Here is a 12,754-nt window from a genome sequence, read left to right as displayed (position 1 = left end):
GTTATGTCTAATAACATTTAGGAAAAGACCAAGGAAAGGTGGTTGGCTGATGCATTACAAAGATGTGTTATCATGGAATTAGTCCATACTATTCTGTGAACCTGTGTTGTATTTCTCTGGTATTCCAGTCTTTCACAGAAGGTTAACACTGCCAGGTATACTAGTATTACAACTGTATCCCTGTGGATCTGATAGACATAGTACGGCTGTGAATTTCAATGATCATGTCCAAGCTCATTCGTACAAAAACATTTGGAAAGTACCAAAAAACTGATTACTGAGAAAAGGATGGATTTAAAGGGATGTCATGATTATCAGCGAGATCATAAGTAACACAGTTTGCACACATTGAATTCTTATCCAGATCATATATTGATGGAGGAATAATTGGGTTCTACAGAAGTCTATTCAAGGATGTATTTTGACCCAAAGGAAAATTGAATAATAACATGGTATTTTTTCTTTATTGTTGGATCTCAGCCAATCAGCAGGAGAGGAATTATTCAATCATATACATGTAATAAATATAACATTGTGAACCATGCAATTTTTGAAATATCACTCTATCTGCTATTTATATAATAGTGTTGCATTTGCATGTACTATGCCTAAATTGTTGGCTGGTTTTGACACATGGGAACCACGCCTCCGGAGGCGAGTGCACTATGTGTCAAACCCTGCCTACCATTTAGGCATAGTACATGCATAATGCAACACTATTGTTATTATTATGCTGACTGTTGTTATTATTTATGCGGCAATCCATTTGATTTTTTCCTGAAAATAATGGTGGTAACACAGCGCACTTGCAAAAACTCATTCAAAATCTTCATGCTAAAATTAGTTGCATGCTTAGTTATTTTTGGTTACTAGTATTTTCTCTAAATAAGTCAGAATTTTCTGTCCCACAGATACTCATCTTTATTTTCTGTTATGTTAGTAAGACTGATTTGTTTACAGACGTGGATTCTCATTGATAATTTTCTTTTACATCCTTCAATCAAGCGCTATATAAAAAAGCGTTTTAATGACCCCATGGTATCAGTTCATCTAACGATCTGTATGTAATAATTAGTTTGAAACTTTGTTGTACACATTTATCTAAGATTCCTTAGAATAAATATAACTGTTTTCAAATAATATTTGTCTCTTTTCTCCTTCTTGTATCAATTGTATAAATTAAGTTTATATATTTAATAAAATGCAGCTAATCAGTGATCGTCTCTGTGGCGTAATCGATAAGGCATCGGACTGGCAACCTCATGGTTGTGAGTTCGATTCCCGGTGAGTGCAATGAAGAATTTTATTCAAAAAATAAGGCCGTGCACTATTTCGGCATAGTATGCTTACGCTATATAAATCCTTAGACCACTATGCGAAAATAGTAGGGTATGGGTTATATAGAGACAAACTGACAGGAAGCATAATAATAAACAATATAATTTAATGACGAGTTCAAGGGCAACATGCTTTTTTTCAGACCCCAAGAACCAAACTGTGCATGAGGCTGAAGGCAGACAGTTTGGTTTGTGGGTCAACAAAACGCATTTTGCCCACTGCCTGAGAACTCGGTCAGTAAATGTTTTGTTATATACCTTTTATTTTAATTTTTTTTTTTTTTGACATCCACGTACAGTATATTATATTTTGTATTCTTTTCCGTGATGTAACATCAGGCCTGTCTTACATTTCTATCCATCTTTCTCTTCTAAAGAACATAAAAAGTCCATAGTATGGTATGACATAAATGTTCACATATGCATGATAAATTAAGCCAAGTTATCATGAGGCATCTGAGGTTTGATTGGAGATGTATATTGCAAAACAATATGGACTGTTTACTGAATCTTTAACCAAAGACAGAAAAATAAAAGTTCATGTAGTACAAAAATATTTTATTTATAAATACAAAACAGAGGACAACAGTGCTCACCTGATTTACCATGACCTTGCCATCCATTAGCATGCCCCTTTGTATATATTTACTACACAAGGATACTCCATTGTGAATAGGACTTGACATGGTTTTGTTGTTTTTGAGTAGATTAAAATATCTATTCCCATGCAAAACTTTGATTGGTCTTTGTGGCCCTGATTTCTTATGACCCCAATCCTTAATTATCTCCCCTTGAAAGAGGACATCGCCCTTTATTTAAAAAAAATAATCTTCTTTATTCATGATTTTTTTTGGCAAGTTTGGTTGAAATTGGCCCTGGGGTTCCTGAGAAGATTAAGTCACTAAAAGTTTACAGATGACCCAAAAGACAAACGCCAGACAAGTTTCCATCAGAAAAGCTTATTGAGCCTTAGGCTCAGGTGAGCTTTAATGCCCCAATATTTCTAAGAGACATGAATTTGCAAATGTAAGCATTACCAATCACATCTGATGATTGTGATTAACATATCACATATGAAAAGTATATGGCACCTGAATAAATGATACATATAAAATAACAAACAAACATGAGATACAATACACTCCTGTACCATACTGACAATATTAAACCTGTAGCACTTTAATACATGTATTAAGGCAGATACAAAACCAGAGGCCCCTTTTCATCAAAAGCAAAAACTACAAAATAAAATTTTATAAACAAGTTTCCATTAGGCATTAATTATCACCTTGATTAAAGTTCCAAAAATTACATGTCTTCAATATGTGACTATAACATTCCTCTAAAGCTTGATTTTTTTGGTGAAAAGTAGAACATAATTTTTTTCTTTAAATGGACAGATATTTCGGACTAAGAACGAGTCAGATGGCTAATTACAAGAATGACACTACAATAACAGAGAAATGTTTTATACAATCACACTGTGTGTTTCCAAGGAAAAATCATCATAAGGATTTTTATTTTTAAAATAATAAACAAAACAGCCTTAACACTAACCATTCAAAAATTATAAATAAACTTTAAGTTTTTGCAGACAAACAGACTGATGGACAAACCAAAATGCACATACCCCCTAATCTTAAATATAGGGACATAAAAAAATCTGTAAGACAAGTAGCATTTTCAAATAATAAAATATATACTGAAATCAAACAAAATGATGAGGTAGCATTTCTAAAAAGTTCAAAAAATTATTCTACATGTACTAGCCTGGTCAATATTGTACATTTCAATCAGTAAATAAAATTAGATCTTGTAATTTGTGTGCAAAGTTTTTATAAATCAGAGCACAACAGGAAAAAGAGCACAAATACAGACAGACAGATAAACACTCCAACACTACAGGAACTATTCTGGTTGAATTAAAATTGTATTGAGTAAATATATTTTAAAATGCAATCTTTAATAAAATAGCCAATAATATGGAATGACTACAAGTGTTCACCGTTCAAAGATCCTAGGACACCGGGCTCTACCACGAGAATACCAAGTTCTCCTTCACAAACGAGATTCTATGGCTGACATACTGATGAAAGAAAATGAAGCCTGGCTCCTTAAAAATGTGTGATCTAAATTCAAATACGTAGTGATGAATTCTGGGAAATCTAGCTTGGACAAGATTTCTTGGAACATTTGAGCAGCTGTGAGAAGCCTCTGCCTGTCTTTTTCCGTCACAAAATGAGAATTCTCCGATGACCAGAACATCCTCTGCATCGTTTCTCTGATTAAGGTCTTCACCATCGCCATTGTTACCTGCTTGCCATTGTCTTCTAAAACTGCTTGAAATCTTATCCACTGCCAGATCTGTAGAAATAATAATCAGATGCAAAGTAGTGCTATGTAAAGACAGTGTACATTTATTATACTTGTTTAAATGTAGATCATATTAAAAATATGAAGGATTCCAGTTACTAATAGTTTTGTTAAATAGCATAAATCTCAATACCCTGTTTTTATTTCAATGTAGATGTTGTTTAATGAAAAAGTAGAAGTAATCATACATGGATCTATAGGGGAAAAAAATAAAAATAACTAGAAAACTGACCAGTCAGCAAGGGCCCCGCCATGGGGTAGAATTAAAAGGGTGCAGCTTACGGAATGATTAAAAAATGTACGAAGAATAAGCAACAGCAACTGTATTCTTAAAATGTCAAGATAATTCTTGAATATTCAAAAACCTGAAAATAATATCCTTGTATTTACATTAGGCAGTAAAGAACAACTTGAACATTGAATGTATATTTAAACAATTAAGAAGTTTGTGTTATATAGAATGCCAGCCTTCAATGAATGCAAATATCATGAAGGCTTGACCTTAACTTCAAAGAAACAGCAGTTGCAGACAAAGGTTTTCATTAATGTTAAAGATAAAGAAAAGCCTACTAAATTTTCTGCAGCAGGCTAGATAATTAATCCCAAAGGATTAATTGTACCTCTCTCATCATTTTCTTCTAAAAGTTACAATAAGAACTTTTTTCAGTATTATAATGATAGAATGGGGTTTTTATACAACTACCTTAAAAATTAATAATATTCTTGAATTAACATAAAGTGAAAAAAAAGTAAATCAAAAAATCTTCTTTAATCTATTTCTTGTTTTTAGAATTCAATGAAATCATAACTATTAAACAAAAATAAATTATAAAAATTTATATTTAAATCCACATTTCAGAGTGTTCATAGCATTCCAAATTGACTTAACTTCAAAACAAACTTCATTTGCAGACAGAGGTGGTAATTCATCTCAATGTGACAGATAAAGATAATGCTCTGGATTTTCTTCAGGAGGAAAGCTAATTAATCCCAAGAGACTCATAGCCAGCATTCAGTTTACAATGGGAACATCTTCAGCAGTTATCTCTCTTTGCCAATGCATTCTTATATAAAGTTAAGGAATCTACCCCACCACCCCAGCTCCAAACCAGGGGACATAGAGAACCAAACTAAGCATCAAAATATGAATTTCTGCCTACTGAACTACCATACCAAATTTGTACTTGATTGGGCAACCATAAAAAATGTTGCCCATTCATTCTTATGCATAGTTAAGGAATCTACCCCACCACCCCCGCTCCAAACCTGAAGATGTAGAGAACCAAACTTAGCATCAAAATATGTATTTCTGCCTACTGAACTACCAAACCAAATTTGAACTTGATTGGGCAACCATAAAAAAAGTTATTAGAAAAAAACAGAAAATTTGTGGACGGAAGAGTGACAGACGGACAGACAGACGGACAGACGGACGGACAGACAGAGTGATTACTATAGGGCACCCGCAAATCCTTGCGGGGCCCTAATAAAGATGACAATGGCACTAGTACTGTCTGTATTCAACATGTTTTTACTGTAATATGCAATATCTAGCATAATATACTTTCATTACACCTTTTTGAGATCTGGATATCTGAGCAAAATAGCTATCAACATAAGATAATTACTATAGTGTACCAATACTTTTATATAGGTATCTATCAACAGATCTCTATAATCTAGTCCTTTGTTCCTCAGTGACCTTTGAGATCCAGTATGAACTGTGTAGTTAGTTCTTACCTGTGACCTAGATATTTTTAGCTAGTTCTTACCTTTGACCTGGACATTACCTGTTATCAGGATATTTTTAGTTTTAGTTCTTACCTGTGACCTGGATATTTTAGTTAGTTCTTACCTGTGACCTGGATATTTTTGTAAGTTCTTACCTGTGACCTGGATATTTTTGTAAGTTCTTACCTGTGACCTGGATATTTTTGTAAGTTCTTACCTGTGACCTGGATATTTTTGTAAGTTCTTACCTGTGACCTGGATATTTTCAGTTAGTTCTCAACTGTGACCTGGATATTTTAGTAAGTTATTACTTGTGACCTGGATATTTTAGTTAGTTATTACCTGTGACCTGGCTATTTTTAGTTATTTATTACCTGTGACCTGGATATTGTTAGTTATTACCTGTGACCTGGATATTTTTAGTTAGTTCTTACCTGTGAACTGGATATTTTTAGTTCTTACCTGTGACCTGGATATCTCAGCGGTGGCTGAATCCTCCACAGCTCCCTTGTAATAGTAATGGCCAACACCTGTTAAATCAGAAACTTGAAATTGAAAAATATAAAGCTTCTGTGAAAGAAACAGCTTCTTTGTCCTGCTTTTCTTCATATTTTAAAGGGATTTTCCCCTCTATTCCCACAAAAGTTTTGATCCTATTATAGTGTCCCTAACCAAGCCTTAGATGGTTATGATTTGACCAAGCTTTAATGAACCTGACAAAGGAATGCCTCTTTACGTAACTAACATAGTCTTGTTGTTCTGGAGAAAAATTGTAATAAATTTTCCCAAGTACACTTCATCAGAAAATTAACCTTGATTTTTTTTCACATACATTTCCTTTAACTTTAATCTCCTATTGTGGCCCCAGCCTACCATGATTTGAGCAAAACTGAACTTAAACTTGTTTCAATATCAATATGACTAACCATAGCACAGCTGTTCTTTAGATTTTAAAAGATTTTTTCCTAAATACATGTACATGTATATACATATTAAACCCTTATCTCCTATCACGCCCCATCCCAAGGAAAGCCATCTTTCGAACAAATTTCAATCTACACTTTACACAAATTTTTAAAATCTTAAATGCTTGAACTTTTTGGCCCAGTGTTCCCAAGAAGTTTTTCAAATGATGTGGTTCTTCATTTAGATAAACTTGATTTCCCTTCACCAAAGGATGCATTAGACTAGCTTGGTTGAAATAAGCCAAATAGTCCTGAAATACTTAAAAAATTGTATAGACACATGGGCCGACAGATGGATGAGGGACAAATTGTGATCTGAAAAGCTCAAGCTCTCAGATCATGTGAGCTAAAATTTTAAGAAGATCTCATAAATGCATGTTAAAATTCAAAAACAGTCTCATAGATAGGAAACACACCTCTGAGCCAAGCTTCAATGAAGAGGATACCAACAGCAATGTTATGTTTCAAACCTGTCTCTGTCACTCCTCCCTGTAATATAGGATATTGGTGCAATCAACCATATCAATCATAACTAAACACTGATATCAACAACCCTCAATACTTACTGATGGCATCAGTAATAAGTCTTTATTGGTGACCTTGACCTCTGACCTTGATCTGGAAAACTGATTGTCTGATGAGGTTAACCTTTTCCACATCTAAGAATGCAAGGGTAATTTTGCAGTTATAATTCAAAAGATGACAAAATGAATAAAAACAAGACCAAAATAATGTTATTTAGAATTGATTGAAGATATTACTTATAAACTAACCTGTTGAGCTGGGCCCACCAAGCGTACGTCGTACACCATAAATCCATCTACCCCTGCCTCTATCTCTGCCTGCTTAGCTCTGTAAGAAACAGGGTTTTTATTTTAATATCATTATCTTTTTTATCATGCACATAATGACATTGTTTCTCAACTTATTTCTTATGTTCATTTATGATCTATTTAATACTATTCAGTGTTGACTTTTGTGTAAAATATGAACTCACACTGAATTATCTCATTACTTCAGTTAGGTAGAATAAGAACACACTTTTCACAGTGATTAAATAGTCTGGATGTTGTATTGCTAAACTTTTCGTATCTCGGTTTGGTTGTTATTAGGTGTTTTCAAATCTTTGGCATTTTGTAGGATGTTTGAATGTCCAGAATTTAAAAAGAGTTTCACATAAAATGTTAAATGACTTTCAAACTTATTATATCAACCAGGAAGTCTCTGGTGAGACTGCAGCTCTACTGGTTTAAACTTATTACAAAGGAAGAGAAATGTAGCGTTTGAACTTGAAACTTTGCAACAGTAATAAATTAAAATTTAATCATTGGTTTCATCATTTCCAAGGCAAGATTTATTGAAATCAGACCAAGCTGTAGGAGTAGTAGCATTTTGAAAATATTTCAAGGAAATTTCTTTTTTAGTAAACATGGCAAGACCATTCATGGACAAGTTACACTGCAATCAGACCAAAACTGTAGGAGGAGTAGCAATTATAATTTGAAATCAGACCAAAGCTGTAGGAGGAGTAGCATTTTGAAAAATTGTTTACAGACAGACAGACAAACTGAAGAAGGACAGCTTACTCTTCAATAAGCTCTTCTGGTCTTTGACCAGTAGAGCTAAAAACCCTGATTAAACTGCTTATAACAAAGAAAAATTTACAGAGCTCATAAAGAAATGCACCACCCTTTTAAATTTAATTTTACCTTAAGACTTTATTTTGAATCATTCGATATTTTTCATCCTTTTCTGTATTAGGTAATAACAAGGCTGCCATTCCCCCTGTTGCATGGCATCCGCGGCGATGGCAGGTCTGTACCACGAGATCCATGTAGCTCTTCAGGAAATGGCGGTCCATAGAAACATACTTATTCCTGTCTGGTAGCAAAAAGTCTCGCCGGTGACCTGGGTACAAATGGTACAGTTATTACCCAACTTCAAAAATATTAACTTGAAAATTTTTACCAACAAATTTGAATAAACTTCTATATTTTATCTAATAAAATAAAATAAAGTGCCGCGCCACAGCATGATACGCCCGTCAAAAATTACAATTTTCTTCAACAGTTTAGCTTGCAAAAAATGATTCTAAATTTCCATGATTTTTCCATTCCTAAACAATATTTATCCATCCCCTGTGATGTAAGCATTAGTTATAACAAATATTACATCATTGATGGATTTCTATGCTGGTTGTGTTTGTCAAATGCCCATCATATTAAACAATATCAAATTAGTCTTAACAAATTAATCTATATCAAATTAATTTTGAAAAGAAAAGACAATTTTTTTTTTACTCCGACTAAAGAAATTTTAGGAATATTCGTTGACATCCCTAGTTCCACAGAAATATGGCAAATAATATGACAATACTCTTGATATATAACATATTGGACTGGCCATCAAATGACATATGCTGTAAACTAACCACACAGTTCTTTGTTCTACATTCCCAAAGGTCATCATACAGATTGATCAGAGTGATTAAGACAGCTAGCCTGAACTCATTAATTAATCTTTAACTGGATGCTTGTCTACTCATTAATACCAATAGATGAATGGGTCTGCACTATCTACCATAACTTTTTTAAAAACATATGAAATACTCAAAGATTTTTTTTGGTTGACATTTAATGTCCGACAGGTTTTAATATAAAATTCATATGGACATGCTGATCTGACATTTAAAATTAGTTTTTATAAATTAACAATTTTATATAATATAAGATTATTCTACTATGCAATATTAAATTAGTTTTAATTACTTTTCATTAAATTTATTTTAAAACTTAGGCTAGCCAGCAAGAGCTATTTTTAATCCAACAGGCTCACACATTTGCCCAATACTCAAGGGATATAGATAACACCATGCTCTAGCTATTAGCGAACTCCTCACACTCAAAACTCATTAATTTCTCTCTAATTTGACATGCAATTTTCTGTTATCAAAATTCTTCTTTAGTCTTGACCAGTGCTTGATAATTACACTCATGGGAGAGGTAGGATTTCTTTAACATACATAATATTTGTTATAGATTGCTGTCAAATATGCTTTAAAAAAAATAAGTATTTTCTTGATTTAACACTTTTTTAATAAGGACAGTGCAATACTCTTACTTTATTTATGTGTAAATGAATAGTAAAAAGACACATTTTTTTTTAAAATTTCATTTAAATCAAAGGTCACAGTGACCTTGAAATAGGTCGCGACACACCTTTACCTAAGATGCATAAACTGGCCAAGTTTGATGATCGTATTCTTATAGTTTTCTAGTTATGGGCCGGAAAGGATTTTTCCATATTTGGCTATATCTTCTTATTAAAGGTCAGAGCGACCTACTTTTTGTGCGCGACACACCTTACCCAAGATGCATCAGATGACAAAGTTTGATAATCCTAGGCCTAATAGTTTTAAAGTTATGAGCCGGAAACGAAAAGCTAACAGACAATGACAACTTCGGACAGAATATTTACGGACACGAAGCCTTAAATAATACGTTTATCTTAAGACGGGCGTATAAAAATCTAAAACAATTTTCAATTCAATAAAATACCTTTAAAAATTGTAATCAATTAATTGCAGTATTTCAGCCCAGTAAAGACGGACACTTGACCTTACCAAACTTATTGATGAAGGAGGCAGAGTAGTCCCAGATGCCACAGTTAAGTCCCAGAGAATGGTCCCTGAGGGCATACAGGATCTCATACATCTCAAAGGAGGCCAGGACATTCTCAATCAACACACAGGCCTTCACACATCCATGTGGCAGCTTCAGCTGTCAATCAATAGCAGTATTGATGACACTGTTTGGATTAATTGCTATATCAATTTAATACCTTTTTAAAATGCTTGGGGTCATTTTTTTTTTTTTTTTGGTTTGAGCAAAAAAAAATTAGGGTTCATGGGTATTGGATTTTGATGTTAAAGAATTGTTGAGTACTTATGTATACTATGTGACATTTAATATTTTGAGGTGGACATGAATAATTGTAGGTCTCTTCAAACCTCAAAAAATAAAACCCAAATCAATTAAATATCTACTAAAAATAGTGATTGTACAGTAAATGTAAAGTACTTAGAAGCTACCCACAAAATATATTTTTACAATCAAATTGACACTGAAGATATTTTGAACTTAAGGTTAAGGTTACTTAACAAGTCTTCTGGCATAACCTGACCATTTCCTTCCTCATCCTGATATAAGTGTATAAAATAGCAACACTTTATGTTAACCTAGTATACATTTACCTTTTTCTCAGTCCAGCTAAAAATAGCATCCCATACTGCAGCCTCTCTGCTGCCTTCAAGCTACAAAGAGAAATCAATGTTACTTGAAAAATTAAAATACATGTTTGTACCAATATAAAAAAGAAACGATCAAAATGATCATTTAATAAGCATATGTCATATTCAATAAGCATATGTCATATTTAATAAGCATAATGAAAATATAAATATTTAACAGTAATTAGATTGATAAATCTCTATTATTTTCTATGTTAAACTTTGATTCCATATTGTGACCCCGCCCTACCCCCAGGGGTCATGATTTAACCAATTTAGAATTTACACTACCCCAGTATATTTCCACATAAGTTTAAGCTCTTCTAGCCCAGTGATTCTTGAGAAGAAGATTTTAAAAGTTTTTCCTATATATTTTTGTCTACCGGTATGTAAAACTTTGATTTCCTATTGTGGGCCAGCCCTATCCCTGGGGTCATGATTAGAATAATTTAGAATCTTCACTACCCCAGGATGCTTTTACATAAGTTTTAGTTTTTCTAACCCAGTGGTTCTTGAGAAGATATTTGAAGTTTTTACCCTAGATATTTCATGAAAAACTTTGATTCCCTATTGTGAACCTGCCCTTTTCTTGATTATCTCCCCATGTAAAGAGACTTGTCCCTTTATTTTAACAATTTAAACTCCCCTTTTTCCCAAGGATGCTTTGTACCAAGTTTGTTAAAATTGGCCCAGTGGTTCTTGAGAAGAAGTTGAAAATGTGAAAAGTTTACAGACGGACGGATAGACAGACAGATAGATGGACAGACAAAATGTGATCACAATAGCTCACTTGAGCCTTCAGCTCAAAATGAACTAAAAGTACAGGTTAATACCTATTTTCTGAAGCAAAACCAGGTAGAATGCATCCCTAAAGGCATCAGACATGCGAGTTTGGTTCAAGTAAATATCTCAGTTACATGTATTAGGAGTATACCTCTTCAGTAACCTTCAGGTAACATCAGAAAATGTAGCTTGTATTCAAAATTTAAAGCAGCTTTGTTCCCTACAATACATTAATAATCAATGCAAGTATGGACCACATAGGACTTATACCGGGGTATTTATGTGGGAATGAACCTGATTCAAAGTATTCAACCTGATCACTCCTCCAGAAAATGTAGTTCAAAACAAGCCTGGTTGTGTGCATCCCTAGAAGCATCATCCATGTAAGTTTGTTCACCATAGGGCATATAAAGAAGTAATTGGTACCTAAGAGATTGAACTTGATACAAAACTTAAACCTGCTCACTCATCTGGAAATTGTTAGTCAGATTTAGCATTAAAATTTTTTTTTTTTTTAGCATCCATAAATGTATCATTCCTGCAAGTTTGGTCTAGGTATGACTTTTTTTTGTGGGAATGAGAACTACTCCAAAAACTCCCAATGAAAGTCATTTTAATGAAAATATTGGCTGAGAATGAAGTCTCTAAAGACTGAATGGTAAAACAATACTCAGAATGTTATATTACTGTAGAAACTAATAAGTTGCTAAATATATTTCAATAAGAATAATAGTGATGTTTGTTATCACCTTAACTCGTGCTTTTAAATACTTAATTGTAGAGGAAATTAAAAACTCACTTTGGATAGGTAGAAATAAGGTCCACACTCCTTTTCCAACAAAATATGGGCATTGTGGAACATAAGAAGTCCAAAATCAAACAGTGGACCTAAGACTTCCCGACCATTCACCTAAAATAATTTATGTCTGTTAGAACTATTAAATAGTGATCTCAAACAAGGAAAACCTTAACATAATTATTTGTTAATAACCAGCCACTAGTCTCTCTCTCTCTCTCTCTCTCTCTCTCTCTCTCTCTCTTCTGGCTAAAAAATATATAGGTAAAAAAATTTTTTAAAGATTGAAATGGTCAATTATGTCCTTTTTGCAACAAATTCTCTCAATGAACTGATGGTTAATCAATAAATCCATTTCCTTCTTCTGAACCTCTAAATCAACTCATATTTCCCCCCTCCTCCTCTCTTGAACAATGATTTAAAAAAAAATATACATATCAAATCTGTTTCTCTATTGAGTTCTTTCATCAACAAATGCTCT

The 12,754-nt window shown here is 33.2% G+C and overlaps 1 protein-coding gene across 3 annotated transcripts in view; it reads right to left on the bottom strand.

The window, feature by feature from the left end:
* Positions 1-1,874: 1,874 nt before the first annotated feature.
* The window catches only part of LOC134233927 (malate synthase-like), a 27,836-nt gene continuing 16,956 nt past the window's right edge, over positions 1,875-12,754 (bottom strand). For all 3 annotated transcript variants that reach the window (XM_062715986.1, XM_062715985.1, XM_062715987.1), the window contains 9 exons: positions 12,277-12,387; positions 10,659-10,718; positions 10,029-10,185; positions 8,116-8,314; positions 7,180-7,258; positions 6,973-7,065; positions 6,823-6,895; positions 5,904-5,971; positions 1,875-3,701 (listed from right to left, as the gene is read on the bottom strand). In XM_062715986.1, coding sequence (XP_062571970.1) covers positions 3,396-3,701; positions 5,904-5,971; positions 6,823-6,895; positions 6,973-7,065; positions 7,180-7,258; positions 8,116-8,314; positions 10,029-10,185; positions 10,659-10,718; positions 12,277-12,387 — 1,146 coding nt within the window. In that variant the 3' untranslated portion in view covers positions 1,875-3,395. The remainder of the gene's footprint in view (positions 3,702-5,903; positions 5,972-6,822; positions 6,896-6,972; positions 7,066-7,179; positions 7,259-8,115; positions 8,315-10,028; positions 10,186-10,658; positions 10,719-12,276; positions 12,388-12,754) is intronic.

The sequence above is a fragment of the Saccostrea cucullata genome, unplaced genomic scaffold (assembly GCF_032062105.1).
Source record: "Saccostrea cucullata isolate Sc308-1 unplaced genomic scaffold, CSIRO_AGI_Scuc_v1 ctg226, whole genome shotgun sequence".
In the NCBI taxonomy this organism is placed as follows: Eukaryota; Metazoa; Mollusca; class Bivalvia; order Ostreida; family Ostreidae; genus Saccostrea; species Saccostrea cuccullata.
This window is presented reverse-complemented; position numbering and strand designations above follow the sequence as displayed.